The following is a 20,402-nucleotide window of genomic DNA, read 5'->3' as shown; positions in this document are numbered from 1 at the left end:
CGGTAAAAAATCTGGTTCCCAAGGTCTTATGGATAAAGAGTGCTCTCCAATAAACCAAGGTCCTCTTTTTAGCGTAGCTTCATAATCTTCTCTCTAAGAAAATCTTGTAAGGAAGAAGCCATGGCTTAAATCCACACAGTCTAATCTTCCAGCTAGCCTCCACATAGATAGCAATCTATTTTGTAGGAAATTAAACCCCACAGACTGCCCATAAACCTTAACAATGAGGGCTTTATACCAAGGGCTACGCATCCTCTGTTTAAGCTCTCCTTAGAGAACTTCACTGCCACCAATCCTTCCCTCAGGGCTTTGACCTCTTCATCAGAATCAACATCGTCTTCCATGAGGTTTCCAAAGCTGAAAGCTTGTGTGAAAGCACTAGGGATTTCACTGGCCAGTTTGTCTTTGAATGACGTGGCTCTACTCCAAACACCTCCATTGTTCCTTGGAGAAGAAGCAGTTGAGTCTAGCCCTTCTTTGAAACCCGCATGATTTATTTCTTTAACTTTTTTCTTACTATGCAATAGCTCCTCTTGTTCCTCCCTAGAGAGAGCACGAGAGCATTCCATCGCTTTAATGCAGGGCCTTCGGCTTTGTATATATCCTACGCCACTATTCACACATATAAACAAGCGATCATTGATGCAAGCATATATCAATTCACACTTTGAATATTCACTGTTGGAACTATTTTTCTATTTATCCTTAGTCGTATTTAATTTAAAAATAAGCAATCTAATTAACCCTAACTACTAAACAACCCAAGATAAGCGCTAAAGGTTTAATCTAGTAGCAGCCTTAAGAATTAGAGAGATTGATGAAGCCAAACAACACAAGCACAAGCGGTTGCATTTAATTTAGTCGAGCGTTCTTCCTAAGATCCAATAATTTTTGACGCAACAAATCATTAAATCTTGGTTGCTTCACAAATTAGAGAGATCAAACAATTACGGATTTGATATCCAACCTGGTAGTAGATTGCAACGAATAATAAACTAGTAGGCCTCCTAGTAATTAAACAAGGCAATCATGAAAATAGGCACCAAAGAAAATCTGATATTCAAAGCATAAATTGAATAATAAAAACAAATTATATCTCATAGTTTTATTGATTCCGAGGCTTCAGTTTACTTCGACCAAGTATAAAAGTTTAGCCAAGTAGGGCCATGATGAAAACTCAAAGGAGAATTTAGTGCCTGTTTGTTTCAACTTTCTCAGCCAAAAAAGCACGTTTTGAAAAAGCCCAGCCCAAAAGCCTGTTTGGTTAGGTTCAAAAAGCAACTTTTTGTTAAAAGTTGCGTTTTGAGTTTGTGAAGAAAACGTGCATTTGCAAAATGGAGCTCTAAGCTCCAGTAACAAAACGCGCACAAACACGTTTACAAAATAGTAATATTACCGTTGGTGGGTTTTTTTTTTCCCTAAATTGCCCATAGTTTTTTTTTTCCTGCTCCTCTATGCTACTGTGCTGCGGCATCTCATCTTCTTCTTCCTCTTCCTCTTCTTCTTTTTTTGTGCTGCTTCTTCCCCTTCTCTTCTCTATTTTTTTTTTTTAATTTACGTACATATCTAATCTTAAAAAAAAAACTTTTGAATTTGGTAGAGTTTTTGATAAATGGAACCTTTGGAGACATGGAGTAGAGAGAGGGAGCTCGAGAGAGAGTTCAGACTTCTTTGTGTGTGTGTGAGTGTGGAGGAAAGTAAAAGAAAAGGTAGATAAGAAGATAAGGACGAACTGAACGTATGGATGAGAAAAAAGTGAAAGAAAAAAAAAAAAAGAGTTTTTAGGTTTGGTTATGCAACGTGGAAGAAAATATAATGAGTAAGAACACAAATTATTTTACAATTTTTTTTTCATAACTGTGATGTTATAAAGTATGTGGTGGAGAAAAAATTGTGGGTATTAGAACAACTCATTTAAAAGATTAGTGTTAATAAAATTTTATTTTACAAAGATTAATTTTAAATTGGTATTGTGAAAATATTGTGACATTTTATTATATCTCTAAACTTTTTTTTTAGAAAAAAAAATAGTACTATTGACAGAATATTTTTATAACAATTTCATAATAAATTTTACATAATAAGTTGTTATTAGTTCTCATTTAGACCTACTAGTGACATTTTTTTCCTACCATTAACAACTTGTTACATAGACTTTAATGTGAAATTTTTGTGAAAATATTGTGTCCATAACTTGCATTAAAAGAGGTAATTAAAACAAAGAATTCTTTTTATATAGACGTTGTCAATTTTAGTAATTTACCCTTCAAACTGCTACTTTTATAAGTGCTAGCCAAATACTTAGTTTTTTCAAAAAGCATTTTTTAACAGTTTTTACCAAACACTCAGTTTTTTGAAAAAACACTCTTTCATACTGCACTTTTTAAAAAAAACCCAGTTTCAAAAAGCTAAAACAAACTCACGTTTAGAGAAAAGGGGAGAGAGAGGCGTGTGTCCAATCTAATTTCTCTTCCCCTCTTTTACCCTTTAATTCCCCATTTTCAAAGCCTGCAAAATCTCCTAAAAATATTCTAAATAACAATATCCAAATCTGACTAATTAAGGAAGATATTAAAAATAAAACAAAATCTTAATATGACTAGGAAAGTGGTGTTTTTTCAGTTGGAATTTTTGTGCACCAGATCTAGAAGCTTTTGAAAAGAAACCGCATCAAGTATTAGAATTTCAGGCAAAGGAACATTCTAGAATGTCAGCAGTGTAGGTGCAGCAACTTCAAACCCGATTTCGACCTTGATGTATCTAATATCTCTCAAAACTCAAAACATGAAAGTTGTAAAGCTTTTTCTTGGCGTTCCATAGTATCTTGAATCATCTCAATCGAAATTTTGATGAGAGAGTTATGCCCAAATTATGAAACGATGTCAAATCTGCCTAAAATTATCCAATTAACTACATTTTGTACTTAATGCCTCTATTTATATTTTAAATAAAAATATAAGAATAATGAATATATTTAAGTATCAAATAAATATAAAAGACTAAACATTAAAAAATAAAAAAAAAAGATATTTTGTATTCTCATGAATGCCGCTCATTGGTTTCTTTTTATCTTCGCTAATATCAATAAGAATAAGATTCGTGCTGATCTGCATGCCCTTTTGCATGTACCGAAAAAAAAAAAAAAAAAAAAATCCTTTTCTGCGACAGAATGTCTTTTCTGTGTTTCCCATGTAAAAAAAAGCATCGTCTAGTGCTATAAGAAAAAAAAAGAAAAAAAAAATTTGTATTCTCATGAAAACCGCTCATTGGTTTCTTTTTATCTTCGCTAATATCAATAAGAATAAGATTCGTGCTTATCTGCATGCCCTTTTGCACGTGCCGAAAAAAAAAAAAAAAAAGCTTTTCTGCGACAGAATGTCTTTTCTGTGTTCCCCATGTAAAAAAAGCTTCGTCTTGTGCGATCAAGTTTTCTATGACAGTAGAGAAAAGAAAAGTTCTACCACAAGTTTGTGAATAGATGAAAATATCTATTTGTACGATAATTTAAGTAATGATGGGAAAAGTTTCTTTAGGCATTTGTGGCAATGGAGCTTGTGGCACGCGTGGGTGTACGGCGTTAATCTCATCCGGATATTATCAGCATATACCACCCTTTGCGTGGACCCAAAAAAAAAAAAAAAAGGTTGAATATCTATTATGTGATCTGTGTACACCATGTAAAAAGCCTAGGTCTGGCATGATTATCTTTGTCTATTTCTACAAAACTTAAAAGCAATTAATAACGGAAACTTTTCTTAAAAAATTAGTGGGAAGTGAACTTATCGGATAGGCTTATGCTACGTTTGTGAGAGGGAGAGTAGACGAGAGAGTAGAGAGAAGAAGAGCAAATGAGAGTATAGAAGAATTGTAATCTTTCGTTTTATTTGAATATTTTAAAAATTAAATGAGGGACTTGGAGAAGAATAATTAACTATTTTTTTGTTTGGATATTTAAAAAATTAAAAGGGGAAGGAGAAGAAATGATTAAATATATTTAAATAGATATATTTACTTTTATTTAAAAATGGACTTACAATATTAGTCTATGATTAATATAATTAATTTATTATATTAAATAATTATGACGGTAACGTTCAATTTTTTTAAAATATGTATATTTTTTCTTTTTTATATTAAAAAAATTCATCCTTAATTGATAATAATTAAAATAAAAAAAATGTTTGGTTTGTTTGTTTACTGAAAAAATCAATAAAATATTGAATTTTGAGTGTTTCTTTCATTTATTATTATTATTTTTAATGTTTTTTATTTTGCTTAGTCTGTGAATTTATCATTAAGAACAAAGACATTGTTGAAGTCTAAATAAAAATAATAGCACCAAAATTCCCTATTCCAACCAATTCTATCGCACTATTCAGGAAACAACAACATTTCCCAAACAAGAACAGCACAAATACTCAAGTCTCTCTCATTTAAATGTCAATAAAAATTTTGGGGGAAATTTTGGGTTGGTATGCATTACAAAACTTTCTAGATGCATAGGAATTTATCCATGCCATCCACTTCCTCAGCCGTATTAACACTTTTTTTTCTCACACTTATTTTTTTCATAGGTAAGAAGAACTTTTATTTCTCACACTAACTAGAACAAATCAATTCCACTCCCAAGGTACCTACATCAAAGGGCTACATGGCTGGGAAAAGAATCTCTGAAATGGGGTTGGTTATTAATATCAAATTGAGACTATTTTCTTACAACAACTGTTCTGATGAGGACAGTATGTTTCAAAATTGTTCCAAAAGAATCCATTATTGACTGTAATTCATCTACCATTGCCAATAATCATCCAGGGGACGCACTTTCAATCTCCTGCGTGTTCCAGTGACCATATCGGAGGAATTTTGAAGATTGGTAAAGATAAGCATCCAAATCATATCCGAAAGACTTCACTTTACTTACAAGGTCCGGGACATACTTGTTCCTTTCTTAGCAATATGCATCTAGCACTATAATTCCAACTTGCTTAGTTGTCGTGGAAGTTTCCAATGGTGCAAAAGTTCTTATTGATAAAGAATTTTCTGCTTTCCATCTTGTAAGAGTGAGAAATAAATAAAGGGAAAGAAGCTAAAATACAAGGCAAAAGGACCACAATCATTATACTACTAAACAAAAGGAATTAATAAATTTGATAATAATGAAAATTAACCATTCAATCATAAATAAACCATTTACTCTAATTTTGTTTTTCTTCAATTTATTCTTAACCATAACAAACATCATAAAATATGACATATAATGGCCTACTAATTATATAAATAAGAAAAGTGTACCAAGGCAGAAAGGAAATATAAAAAAAAAAAAAATCTAATTATGATTGATTTAATTGGGATGTGTTTTGTATAATGCAAATCTTATAGCTAACAATTTTTTTTTAGGTAGATGACTAGGGTTCAAATAGTACTCCAATGGTAATGACACGTATTATCACATGCTCAAATCATATGATGATCATGCATCCGAATGCCCATTTAGATTTAGTCACCTAGGTTTAGGAATTCAATTTGTTCATGCATCTTAATTCTTAAATCTAGGGCTTATGCATCTCATTATGTTTTCATGTATCTTAACAATTCAACATGTTTTGCGGTTTTTTTTTTTTTTTTTTGCATCATATTAAATATAAAAAAGACATTAGGATTTTCTCTATATCACTCATTTACATGCAATCAATAATTCACATATGGGGTTGAATAATTGAATATTTTATACGTTTTAAGAAGATGGTGTCAAACGCTACCTATAATCAAATTTGCATTTATCTAATATGTGAATATATGTTTAATTATTTGTAATTTTTATGCATTGAACAAGTTTTGTTCTATTTGTTATTTTTGTTCATAGAATCACAAGTGTATATTATTTTTGTAATATTTTCAACAACATATTTGACTTCCCTTTCAAAAATTATTTGTTATTTTTGTACATGCTCTATAGAGTTGTTAGGCGTTAAAGGAGGAGTTAGGGTTGGCTCAACACTATAAGACACCTCCATTACCCAGTAGAATATAATTAAAATCTTCTTACCTTTCCAAAAAAAAAAAAAAAAAAAAAAACCCATTAGAATGCAACATCCCAAAAAATTTTAATCAATAAAAGTTATTTTTAAAAAAAAATTACACTCTTTAAATACTGTTTACTTTATCTACTTCAATTTAAGACTGTAAAATTTTGACCTCTCCCATATGAAATATATATATATATATATATATAAAAGAAAAGGCTCACCTAAAATTTCACGGTAATGGTATTTTATAAGATCTTGGAATAGTTTCAGTTTGGTATGCAAGTTTGTGGAGTTCATGGGTCGTGTTTTCCAGCTACAGCAAGATGGGGCCATGGTAATTTCCATGGTTGCTCGATCGGAGTCGGTGGAGCAAGTCAAGGTACAAGCTTGTAGAAGAACGGTGCATTTTGATGAAGCAATAGGAGTGCAGGAAGTTCTCTTTGGTGGGAATGCGGAAGTTACGATTAAAACGAGACCAGTTTTGCTCATTATGGTCATGTAATTGACAATATAACGAAAATGGTTTTTTTTTTTTTGAGAAACAAGAAAATGGTTACTACTCTAAGATGGTCTCTGCATTTTCAGATGTTACACGCAACAGCAATATTGTTGCATATGCGCTTGCTAGTTTCTAGAAGGCAAAAGTTTCAAGACCAGCCTCAAGTATGGTTTGAAGACACACTTGAAGATGTAGCTTCTATTGTATTTTGTGATATAGTTTAGTTGATCTAATCAAAATTTTAGACTGGATTCTTACTTTATATATATATAATTTTTTTTTTCAATCACCTTAACGAAGAAGGTGGACTTCAACCAAGCCAGCCCTTATATATATAAAGCAACTTTTTTTTTTTTTTTGAAAACATATATATAAAGCAACCTTTAAAGAGATTAAAATTGGCATACTATTATACATTTGTACTGTCTTATTCAACTGCAGAGGTTGAACACAAAAAGAACACCATCTCTTGCTACTGCAAAAGTATCACACGCTAGACTCTTTTCACTGGTCCAAACAGTAAATTAGGACCACTGTTTTTATTGGTTTTTTTTTTTTTTTTTGAGTAAGAACTGTTTTTATTGGTACATACAAAAACTACCATATATGACAACTTCAATCGTACATCACATAGCCAACATATAGTTATAACACAACAGTCTTTTGAGATTTGCTTGATCAACAAACCCTTTATTTGAACTGAGAAGGAATATGGCCTATACACCCTCAGCAGTTGATAATAGTATTTAGCACGGGAACATGCCAACATTGTCTACTAGAAATTGATAGCCACTATAGGACTTGATACTACGTGGCTATCTTGATCTATCCATTTGAGAAAACCATAAATTACCCTTGAAAATTCTCTATCAAGTTCAATGCTCACAACAAAACTTCGAGTCTGATACTTGCGGGTGAATGTAAGAGTCCTTGGTTTCACACTTATTTTCAATCCGGTGGGAATATTCTCCAAATGCGCCCGGTAAACAGCTTTATCATTTCCAACATTTGTCACAACCCTGCTAAAGTTCATTGCCACTGGATAATTGGTTTTGGTTGTGAGTGCGGCCGTGAAAGAGGGATAGTTTAGATCATGAATAGATTTGTTGCTGCAACTCCATTGAGTTCGTCTAATGAGAGCACTCATTTGCTTCTTAGTGTGTTCCAGGCCACACAGAAACTCAATATAATCTTGGAAACCCATGTCATAGATGAGTCCTGGATCCATCGCTTTATTCGGATTGATGTGGCCAGCCCCAAACTCCAGAGGGGTGCCTAAATCATTTGTAAATTCGCTTTTAATAATTGTGCCAGTATTGTCCAAGGCATAGGCCGTGGTCATCATAGCCGATCGGATAGCTGCTGGGCTCCACTTGGGGTGGATTGCTTTCAGTAAAGCTCCAACCCCAGCAACATGTGGTGTCGCCATTGATGTGCCCGACTTTAATGCATAATCTGTAACCAAATCATACTTCGAGGGTACAGATGCGGCTAAAACATCAACTCCTGGTGCAATAATATCTGGCTTTAAAACTCCTGGACTGATTGGATTTGGACCTTTCGAAGAGAAGCTGGCCACTTGAGGGGCAGGCTTTGTACCCAACCTCGTTAACACAAAACTCATGTCTTTCACTTTCGGGTTTTTCACCCTTGTCGCATACTCTTTAACCAAAGTCCCCGAACCAGTTGGCAAAATAAGGCTCGGAATGCTGTACTTAACATTAAACATGATGTACTTCTCATGCGATAATGGTAAGAATAAATCTGTGAAGATAGCCGCATAAGCACCTGCCCTTTCAACCTCCTCAATTTGTTGAGAGACATTTGACCCTGAGTAATCACAGATGACTACCTTTCCAGCAACCTCCTTTCTATCCAATGTTCTGTCCTTGCAAATTGCTTTACTCACGTTGTCTTTGCCATAGTACAAAGGCAAATCAGTAATGAAAACGCTCTCTGGAAAGTATGATGTACCTTCAATGGAAACCCCATTTTTTAGAGTCATTTTTGCATGGAAATTTCGATCAAGTGTGCCAGCCCCAACAGTTGTGATCCAAGGTGCTACATTGTCTACTGTTTTAAAATAAGGATCATTGCCGGCAGCACAAACAACAAAAACCCTTTTCTCAATTGCTGAAAGAGAACCCAAGGCAATATCATTATTGAAATAAGCTTTCATATGAAAGCCAAGAGACAAAGACATTATATCAACCCCGTCAAGAATTGCTTGTTCCATGCCAGCAAGAACATCACTCGTTACACCTAATCCGCCTTTTAGCCAAAGGACTTTGTAGACAGCAAGACGTGCACGAGGAGCCATCCCAATGGCTGTGCCTTTTGCGTATCCAAAGTAACTTGCTCCAGGAACATTGTTACCAACTGCTGTGGATGCTGTGTGCGTTCCATGACCATCGAAGTCTCTTGGAGACAGATATTCGCCATACTCAGATGGGTTTAAACCATGAGCTAGGATTCCTTTGTAATAAAATCGAGTCCCAATGAGTTTTTTGTTGCAGTATGAAGGGCTAAAAGCCGTGCCATTCTCACACTTGCCCTTCCATTTTTTCGGCACGGGTGGCATACCCTCGTCGTTAAAACTCTTGCTTTCTGGCCAAACTCCTGTATCAACCACGCCTACGATCACATCTTCTCCATACGAGGCAGTAGGCCAGATGCCAAAGTTTTTTTGTAGCCCAAGAAACTTAGGGGAGTAGGTTGTCATTGACTTAACAAAGGAGTCTGGGTTAGTGGCAAGGTGAGATGGAGATTCCTCAATCTCAGATAGTTGAGAGGGTGTGAGCCTAGCGCTGAAGCCGTTCATGACATGGTTGTATGAGTACAACAATAGTTCTTTGTCATCAGTAGGAGATGACGACAATGATTTTAGGATGGAACGATGCCATGACTCATGGGTTAAGAAAGATTCAGGCTTGTGAGTATGGTCCATGTGGATGATATATGTCTGGTAGTTTTCAAATTTTGAAACTGCTTTAACCAAAGGAAGCAGAAACAATAGCAACCAGAGTAGTCCACACTGTGAAATTGGATGGGAGAAACTCATCTTCATGGTTATGGTAGTGATGGGCTATTGGACTTGGAAACAATGCGAATAGAAAGGTCTATATATAGGGTCTGTTTGGATAGAGCTTAATGCTGAAAACTGAAAACATTGTAGTAAAATAATTTTTAAATGTGTGAATAGTATTGTGGAACCTATTTTTAATTTTTTTTTCTAAATAAAATGCTTGTGGGTCCCATGAACAGTGCATGAACAGTGCAGCTACCGTGCGTGAACAATGAAATTGGTCTCCCGCACAGTGAAATAACGCGCATGAACAGTACTGGTTACTGTTCATGCATGTTGAAAAAAAAAAGCTACAAAACGCAGAACTTTAAAAACGTGGCAACAATAAACTAAATCCAAACTAAGCTATAGGCTAATAACTTTAGTGCACACACACTCACTTTTTTGGCACTAAATTAAAGTATATGGGTCCTATGAACAGTACATAAACAGTGAAATTGGTCTCCTGCACAGTGAAATAACATGCATGAACAGTACCGATTACTGTTCATGCATGTTATAAATAAAAAAGCTACAAAACGCAGAACTTTAAAAACGTAGTAACAATAAACTAAATCCAAACTAAGCTATAAGCTAATAACTTTAGTGCGCAAACACTCACTTTTTTGGCACTAAATTAAAGTACGTGAGTGGTTGTTATTAAAGCCTTACCGTAGAATCCTCCTTTACAAGGATCCAAAAATAAAAGAAGTTCAATAATTTTTTTGTGGACCCCTTGTAAAATCCTGTCTACTTTTCTTTGACAATATTGGTATATATCAAAAACTAATAAGTCTCTGACAAGTAACAGCTCGCAAGGGTCTACAACCTGAACTCATTAACTCCTTTTTTTTTTTTTTTTTTTTTTCCTTTTTTTTTTCTTTTTTGTTTCAGACCCAAACCTGATTTGACCTATACCCCAAACAGGTCAAACACAAACCCAATCGATTCGACTCGTTCGCCAAGTCTATAATCATGAATAGATGAAAATTTCTATTTATAGAAAAAAATTAAGCAATGAATGGTAACCTTTTTATAAAAATTTGTGGCGTTTGGAGCTTTTGGCAATCAGGCTTAATGACTTCACTGAAAAATAAGCAGGAAGATCAGATTGACACCCGTAATCTGTTGTCGAAGGAAGAAAAGAAACAATTATTTAGCATGTACGCAAAAAGGAAAGCTGATAATGGTCGCTTGATTGAGAGAATATCTTCTATTACAGTTATGGAAACTGTTGTGGTTAGAACTGTTCGTGAATGAAGTTTACATTTCCCCACTTTCAGCAATAATGCAAGCTAACTTAGGCCGGTTGTTGGGTCCAGTAGCTACGCTCTCAATCTTCCTGGTAAACAAAGGATCATCTCCAAGCACTCTCTGCATAGAAGCGGAGAAAATTAAATCAAATTTCAAAACTATTTACTTGAGAAAATAAGGGGGAAAAAGTGGATTGCAAATGAAAGTTTTAGCCATGGTCACAGAAAAACAATTTCTGCTTGCAGCTCCTCACAAAACTGTTCTTAAATAACTAGACCAATGAACGCACTGAAGCAAAGTCAAATTTTTTACAAGTATGCAACTCATAAGCATATCACAAAGACAAGAATTGTCCCAACCCAAGTAAAAATTATATCTGGGTTTAACTAAAATCAATCAAGTTATCAGGTCAAATCAGTCTTCATACTAATTCCTAGTGCCTCATTTCACTTCAAATAAACCTAAGCTGGTCTACATTGCAAGTTAGAGGCGAAAAAAAATTATTGAGTAAAATTTCAGTATTGTGGCCTTTTCCACAGTTTGCATCACCACAAGTCAGATAGCGTTTATGAAGTTCTATGAAAATTGAGCTTTATGTTAACTTTGATAATCATTGGGTAGTTATATGTTCTCAAATCCTCCAAGGTTTAATTGTTCTTCTTGGCCTGCATCCTTTGAATGGCCTTTTCCACAGTTAGCACCACCACACGTTTACTGTTAGTAACACCACCAGCCCTTGAATCTCCAACACTTGGAGCAGCAGCTATTGATCAATCTCCAGCACTTGCAGCAGCAACTATTGAATCTCCAGCACATGTAGTAGCAATGCTCATTTTATGAATTTCAAATTGCCGATTAGTTTTAATTAATATGCTCAAATCTTACTAACTGACCAAGGTTTGGCTTTGAATTGTGTGCAAAACAAAATAAGGAATGGGTGTCATAAAGCGTGCATGTATATATTATCTCCTCATTGGCTTGATGTGCCAAAGGTTGGAATCAAAATAGGCAACACTAGTGAAATTAATTGAGCTTAGCTAACTTTGTGTAGCAAGTGACAACTTTACTCGTTTGGTCTGAGAAAGAGACAAATGGATTAATAAATTAAAACCGTGTGGTAGCTTCATATTGCTTAAATATTAATAAAAGGCTGATTCTAGCGTTTGAGGTTTCAAACATCTAAACGAACATCATAATCTGCTTCCCCTTTTGCATTTACCCAAAAAAACAAGCAGAATGTCTTTTCTGTATACGACAAGTTCATGAATAGATATGGAAAATCTATTTGTCCAATAATTTAAGTAATGAATGGAAAATTTTCTTTAAGAATTTGTGGCAATGGAGCTTGTGGCACCCATGGATGTACGGCGTTAATCTCATCTTGATATTATCAGCATGTGCCCTTCTATGTTTACTAATATTCCAAGATCCCGTGATTATCAGCATATACGTACCCTTTGCATGGATCCCAAAAAACAAAGGTTGAATGTCTATTCTGTGATCTGTGTACCCCATGTAAAAACCCTTGGTTTTGTATGATTATCTTCTCTATGACAATGGTATCAGAAGAAAAAAAAAATCTATGACAAGTTCATGAATAGAAGGCATTGTCTATTTCTACAAAACTTTCAAGCAATTAATAATGGAAACTTCTCTTAAAAAATTAGTGGCAATTGAGCTTATTGGCTAGGCTTAATCTATTGCGTCAATGTTATCAACTGCAATCATTTGAGAAATAGACTTAAGTTGAACATTTGGCAACAAGATAGCTGAGTCTCGTATGTATGTGCATTGTGCTAATGGTATCTGATGATTTGACTCATGTTTCATGAATTATAATCCATCGTGAATAATAATTTTAAACTTTTGAGCTCCCAGGGTAGGATGGAGAGGTATCTTATTATAGAGAGCGGCTCTACAAAACCATCCCCTCAGCACGCATGAATGCTTAGGTCCAAGAAAGCATTCTGTGGCAGTGCAGCTTACATTGGAATTTCTAACAAATGATAAATCAAAACTTATTATTTTGATGTTGAAAATCAACCTAATATATACCAAAAGAGATTAATTAATTAGCTACAAGCTGAACCCTAAGGCATTTTATAATAACTATATGACAGCACCTAGAGATTATTAATAAGTTAGCTTGAGACTAAACCTGTAGGCATGATAAATGTGTTGAGACTGAACCTGTAGGCATGATAAATGTGCCCGTTTGATAAGTGGAAACACATGCAAAGATAACATTATCTGTTTAAGGATAAAGAATGGAAGGATCATTGATTATCCAAAGCTAGCTTGAAGACTGAACCTGTAGGCATGATAAGTCTTGCACTGCCAAGCGGAAGTACGCAGTTTTGGATCTTCAGAGCAGTCAATGCAAAAATAAATAAAAATATTGAGGGGTAAGAGTAGTTAAACTATCCAAATCACCACTTTCAAGACCTCGGTTAAGTACAAGCAACATGCTTGATAATGACTTCATTGAAAAATAAGAAGGAAAATATTTGTATCCACGCTGAGACATGCAGACAGATCAGATTGACACCCGTAATCTGTTATTAAAGGAAGAAAAGAATTAGTTATTTAGCATATGCATGTCCACAAAAAGGAAAGCTGATAATGGTGACTTGATTTAGAGAATATCTTCTATAACAAGTATGGAAACTGTTGTGTTAGAACTGTTTGTGAATGAAGTTTACATTTCCCCACATTCAGAAGCAGCTTGCAAATGAAAGATTTATCCATGGTCACAGAAGAACAATTTGTGCCTGCAGCTCCTTTCACAATTGTGCTAAAATAACCAAACCAATGAACACACTAAAGCAAAGTTCAATTGTTTAAAAGTCTCAGATGCAACTCATAAGCATATCAAAGAAACCAGAATTGTCCCAACCCAAGTAAAAATTTTATCTTGGGTTAAATAAAATCAATCCAGTTATCAGGTCAAATCATTCTTCATACAATTCTCTAGTTCCTTATTTCACTTCAAAAAAAACCTAAGCTGGTCTACATTGCAAGTTAAAGACGAAAAAAAATTATTGAGTAAAATTTCAGTATTTTTGGATGAATAATTAAAACAACAGAGTTGAGAAGGAATTAGAGCAACCCCAAATACAACGTCCTTATTGTCAAGCCAGTCGCATTTTTCACAAGTGATAAAGAACTGCAGTAAATAGGAGGTTTAATCAACACAACATATTATAGTTAAAAATTAAAGAAACCAACAAATCTCATTCAAATGTTAAGTAGATATCCAAGTACTTTAGTGAACATCAAGGAAAGGGCAAAGGGTACACAGGTTCAAAATCAAATTTTATGCTTATTCTATCATGAAATATGCATCTCCAAACGTATGTAACCAAAAAAATAATGCAACGTCCTCAAGGCATAGTAGACTTTTTATTCAGCTAGGTCATTTTTGCCACTAAACAACAAAGATAATGGACTTACAAAAATTTGCTACTTTGCAGACAATGCTGGAGATAAAATAATCTTATTGAAGTACTAGTACCAACAGTATCACCTAAGGTGGCATCTGAGTGGGGCAGGGCAGGGCAGGGCGGGTTTCTTCCTCCCCATATCCACCCCACCTGAAAGGATCCCTATCCTTGCCGAACACATTGCCGCACGTATCAAAGGCCATAAATTAAGGATGTATCAAGGCTTGTGATCTGTGTATATATTAGGGCAGCGTTTATTCACTTGTAGTGTGGTGTGTGGATGCACGTAGGTTTTACCCTTACTATTATTGCAAAAAAAAGTCACATTATCCTAAGACTAGGATTTATAGATCAGGAAGGCAGTGAGTGAGTGTATGTAGATAGATTGAAGATAGATATCTTAGCACTCCCATGTTGCATGACTGCAAAGCTTTATCATGCTTAGTGAAACTGCATGAGTAGCTTTAAGGCCCATTTGATCAGAAATTTCTAGTGATGTTGTTTAAGTGTTGTGAAAATATGAAAAATGTTATGGAAATACGTGTATTATTTTTTAAACAATAATACCAAACAAGCCCTTGATATCTTACCTTTAGCAACATGAGTTATCTTACTTAATGCAATACCTTTTGCTAGTCGATTAGAGGGGTTTCTATAAACCGAACAGGATAGCAAAAAATGGTGTGTCTGGTCTAATGTGACTAAAGTGAGTTTCTAAATCTACAGTTCCTCTTATTTCTCTCTCTCTTGATAAAAGCTCCAGCTTCCCTTGTAACACCCCAAGCATAAATATAAAATAAAATAAAAAATTTTAAAAAAGAATCAGAATCCCACCTACCCTATTTATTCCCCACCACTCAATTCTCACAAAATACCTCTCCCTGCCTCTTGGGAGGTGGTATATCATGCATCGGATGCAAGTTTCCTCCCTTTCACATGGAAGTGGACTCCACACATGTGAGATCCACCTCTATGTGACAGGGAGGATTATGACCTCGTTGAACATCGCAAGATTGAGTCACCAGCCATTTACAGCAAAAGTGTCACCTGAAAGCCAAAAGGGTCCAAAGTATGAAAAAAGAACCATTAAAATAAATTGTAGGGGATTTTTTTTTTTTTTTTCGATAAAGATAAATAAACATTGTGAACTCTCCACAATATAAGTCAAAGCTCTATGAGACATTTACAAACAATACAAATAACAAATGATGCCTCCAAATATACATGAAATTCCAAAACTCCAAATGGATCAACATATAATCACAAGGCAACCTTAACAACAGAATCTAGGCCTACCATGCCCAAGGCTAACAAATCTCAAGAGCCCAACCTCCGATAAAATTAGCTATGGTCTCGATAAATTTAGTAAGTTGAGTCACCAACCAATCATAGCATAAATCTCTCAATTAGCATAATGCTCCAATCACCACTAATAAAACAAGCTCCATGCTCCAGATATAGCAAATTTATCTGAAAAACTGTTGGAGAGTAGGATGAGCTAAAGCCCAATAAGTAGCATAATTAATGATGATGGGAGGAAATGCAAGTCTTATGATAATGAGCATTTTAGAAAATATGTCATACTTCGATAATTTCATTTTGATTTCTGAAAAAAAGCTATTTCAATAATGGGATTACAAGAATGCTTGAAACAACATAGCACAAAGCTTCTTTGAAATATCTCAACGCGAAACTACATAAGTATATATTTCTCAAAATATCTCAACATGAAACTACATACTATACATTATAAGCAATAACAACACCGTTCCAAACCAAAAAATCTAACCCAGGGCCCCATGACAATCGCCAAACAAAGCCGAAACTCATTTGCCGACACAAAGCTAGAACTTATCTACTAACACAAAGCCGAAACTCATTGCTTACACAAAGCCGGAACCAATCTGCCGACACAAAGCCAAAACTCATCGCGGATATATACAAAGCTGGAACTCATTTGCCGATACAAAGCCAAAACAAATAACCATCACAAAGACGGGTGCTAAGATACCAATGTCATACATACTATAATATCTAACTGGGTAATCACCAGATAATCACGTCATAGCCCAAGGGTAAAACATAAAGAGCTCACAATTTACATGAAATCAAAACATAGTTCAATTTCGAGTAGTTTCACAAAAACTTTTGAAATACCCAATATATTCACAAGGTTCTCAAAGCCTTCAAACTCATTCCTTGTCAAGAAGATTTTGTATCAATTTTTCCAGATATCACAAGTCAAGATAAAGCATCTTTAAATCTTTCAAATAATACAATAAATCCATAAAATCTATTCTCAAGAATTTAATCAAAGATGTTAATATTTTCCATGTTAACAAATCATGAATTTCCCTATATGCAATAATAAATATGATGCACTTTCAATGTTTCATGTGTTTTCCATAAATGATTAACAATAATAGTACACAGTACGTTTTAGGAAAGCCATGAATAATGTTCCAAAATGGGTTTAACCATTTAAATACTTTAGTGCAATAATGATTTCTTTTTAAAAAATCTAATTAAGACGCCACTTACCTCATAAAGCCAACCAATTTTACCTTAACCAAGCCTCACCTAATCAAGCAATCCAATTACTAGGTCCATCACCAAGATTCTTGAAACCTAGAAACACAATGATCAAGCCTATCAATAACAAGGTCTATCACAAAGTACCATCAAATTTTTATCCCTAGAACGAAAATGGTCCCCTAAAATCAAACCAATGGCCTAAAGCCTAACTTGACTATCCCAAGTCACCTATTCCCAATGGATATCAAACAAACATACAAGTGATCCAAAGGACCATAACACAACCAATGCATTATTAAAATTAACTAAGTGAGGCACATGTTGAAGAAAACGCATGAATTTACAAGCCAATCCACTCAACAAAGGTTTGAAGTAAATTCCATGTAGTAGCAACATACTTGTCATATTTTCAGATTCGTTACATAGCAAGTCAGCCTTTTGTAAAATTGTTTGGTCCATGAAAAGTTATCTAATTAATTTGAAATTAAATAGGGGTAAGCCCTTATATGTATACAACATACCACCGAAAAATCAGTCTAAAATCATTTTTCTATAATTTAATAGAATTCACTGAAAGTGGCTGACTTAAATCTATCCCTGACAGGTTTAGGGTCCCAAAAGAAAAATCATTATAATTATTTTACCAGTCCAAATGCTTTGAGACTTGAATCAGGTAAAAGATATGCGTATTAGCTTTCATTATAGTCATCCTTGGCTTCTAGATTCAATTTATGGTAGTTATTAAGTACTTTTAACTACAACGTGTGTAGAGTTTCTGCAGAAAACAAATTGAGTATTAAGTACGGTCAAATGGTCTTTTTGAACACCAAACTTCATATGCCCTTTCGAGAAATATCATATGTTCATCCTCAACAAACCATTTTATCATTGGTACTTTACATAAACACCAGAATTTTAAGAAATTAACACAACAAGTGACCACAAAACAAGGTTTAGCAAAACTCATACAAAACCAAAAATTGTACAAAACTAAAAGAAACATCTCACACAACCCATAATCTGAAGCTTGCATTACCCACTTTTGAAACATCCTCAAGATGAAATACCTATATCAAAACATTATCCCCACCCAAGAGATTGACTCTACACAAGCTTTAAACCATAACCAAAACAATAAGGAAGTAGATCCAAGAGAATTTCACCTTTACACCACTGTTTCACCTTTATCATGTGCAACGCGCAGGGTCTGCGACTAGTTATCTCTAAAATCAAAACTTCAACACTTAATAAGTAGTTAACACAAGATTTATATAATATCATCAAGAGACTCGTGACACCAAAATCATAATATTCTCCAAGACAAATAATATGAATTTTTAACTAGCTCCAAATAAATAATAAAAATTATATTCATCATGTATTTCACATTAGAAAGCCAAAACCCCCAAATCTTCACCATAATATACCTTAGATAGCCACCAATGTAAAAACCATAAACCCACTCATCAAATAAATCCACCAAGACAAAACCCATACATATAAACACATAAATATCACTTCCAAAGCTAACAAATCACATGAGTACCATTACCAAAGCTTAGATTAGAGAAGAAAAAAAAAAAAAAAAAAAAGCCTCTAGCAAAAACATACAAACCCACCAAAAAGATTAGGAATTTTTACCTTAAATAATAGATATGAGTGCCTTAGCTTTTCCTATAGAGTTTTCCGGTGATCTTGCCAAAAAAATGATGATGGAGATGGTGGTATGGAATGGGTACCGGTGGGAGAGTGTGATGGAGAGAGTGAGAAGTGTTGGTGAGAAATGAAAAAGAAAGAAAAGAGAATAAAGTAAAAGGGAGAGATGGCCAGTTAAACAAGGAAGGAGATATTTTTTGAATGTGTGGTGGGGAAATAATTAAGGGGTAGGTGGGGCACGTGGGCCTCAAAAATCTGAGCACATTTTTTATTTTTTATTTTTTTTTAACCTGAGCATTACACAAACACTCCTCTCTACCACTCCCTCACACTCTCCCATGGTACCCACTCCACACCACCATCTTCTAGGGGTGAGCAAAACGTCACCAGAGTTGACCCAACCGATCGTCATCAATGACACCGTCTTGACTCTAGCACTGACCGAATGAGCTGAGGCCGGCATTCTGACTTCGCCCTTCGTTCCAATGCCGGTGCGGTGCCGTCACCGGATTGAGAAATTCAAAACCGAGACAGCACCGAACCAAACCGATAAAGGATCTATCATTCTAATTTTTTTATATGAAGCTGATAAAATGACGTCGTATGTATGGGTGTTATTAAAAATAAAATTAATTAATTAAAAATAAATTATTTTTTAAATAAAAAAATAAGCAAAACAGTGCATTTTATGCTAGGTTTTTCAGATTCTCAGGGGTATAAGTTCATATTTTTCTCTCAGTATCTTTTAACTTTCTCTCTCTCTCTCTCTCTCTCTCTCTCTCTCTCTCTCTCTCTCTCTCTCTCTCGCTCTCGCCTCTCGAGTCTCACCCGATGCTGCGCCTCGCTTGACTCTTGCCGTTGCTCACCAATCACGGTAAAACAACAGTAAGCTTCTTCGTCTTTTCAATTTTGTTTGTCTTCGTGTTTTACTTTTTTTTTCCTTTTCATTTGTTTGAGAAAGCTGAAAGCATGAATGATTAAGTATTTAAGTTGGTTTGAATGTTTGATTAAGTTTGGCTGTTTGGGAAAGCATGATTTATATGTTAATTGTTAACCCCGAGACTCACTGTACCAAAACTTCCTTTGCCTACACACTTCCCGCTAACCCGAGAAAGTAGAAACCATGTTGATTTGTTTGAGTAAAGCTTTAGCAACTAAGCCAATAGCAGTATAGCACCTTTTAAAATCTCTCAAAGCAAAGCTTGTGTGACTGTGTCTTTCTATTTTGTGTGGGGGGGGGGGGGGGGATCCAACTCCAAGTAGCTGCTTACATATATAAATATAATATTATATATACATGGATGCTTACATATATAATATTAACTATTAAGGTTGGGTGTTTGTAGCTGCTTACATATATAATAATATAATATTATATATACACGGATGCTTACGTATATAATATTAAGGTTGGCTGTTTGATTAAGATTGTGATTTACTGATTTTTATATAAGACTTTAATAGTGGACTGGAAACTACTAGAAAGACTATTATATTATATAGTCTAATAAGTATCCGATTAGCCCCCCAAAAAAATAATAAAATAGAAAATAACTATGTCATTAGTCTATATTGTTACTTTGGTAAGTTTATAGTAACAGTAGAAACTGTGTCTTAACTATGTCATTAGTCTTAGTTGTTACTTTAGTAAGTTTATAGTAACAGTACAAACTATAAACTTAGTAAACTTAGTAATACATTGTTAGTTGTCACAGTCTACTAAGTACTAACTTGTTTTTTTCTTCAGCATTTTAATTTTTGAGAGAAACAGAGATTAAGAGAGTTCACGCTTTCAATCCTTCACGGAGAGGTAATCACTAATCACTCACTATATTCAGCATTTTGATTTTAAATTTTTAGTACTTAGTAACAACTACTTTAAGTTTATATATACATAAAATTAGCTTTTATTTTATATTTATATT

The 20,402-nt window shown here is 34.4% G+C and overlaps 1 protein-coding gene and 1 long non-coding RNA gene across 2 annotated transcripts; both read right to left on the bottom strand.

Moving 5' to 3' along the window:
• Positions 1 to 6,893: 6,893 nt before the first annotated feature.
• Positions 6,894 to 9,615, bottom strand: LOC142614939 (subtilisin-like protease SBT3). The gene has a single exon (XM_075787587.1). The coding sequence runs from the start codon at positions 9,590 to 9,592 to the stop codon at positions 7,301 to 7,303; it is 2,292 nt and encodes a 763-aa protein (XP_075643702.1). The 5' UTR covers positions 9,593 to 9,615; the 3' UTR covers positions 6,894 to 7,300.
• A 4,162-nt stretch (positions 9,616 to 13,777) lies between these two features.
• LOC142617817 (uncharacterized) lies at positions 13,778 to 19,085 on the bottom strand. The gene is made up of 3 exons (XR_012841056.1): positions 18,463 to 19,085; positions 15,125 to 15,333; positions 13,778 to 14,009 (listed from the first exon to the last, which is right to left on the bottom strand). It is a non-coding gene; the product is annotated as an uncharacterized LOC142617817 (long non-coding RNA).
• Between the last annotated feature and the right edge of the window lie 1,317 nt (positions 19,086 to 20,402).

The sequence above is a fragment of the Castanea sativa genome, chromosome 11 (assembly GCF_040712315.1).
Source record: "Castanea sativa cultivar Marrone di Chiusa Pesio chromosome 11, ASM4071231v1".
In the NCBI taxonomy this organism is placed as follows: Eukaryota; Viridiplantae; Streptophyta; class Magnoliopsida; order Fagales; family Fagaceae; genus Castanea; species Castanea sativa.
Note: the sequence above shows the minus strand (reverse complement) of the source record. Positions and strands in the feature narration are given on the sequence as shown.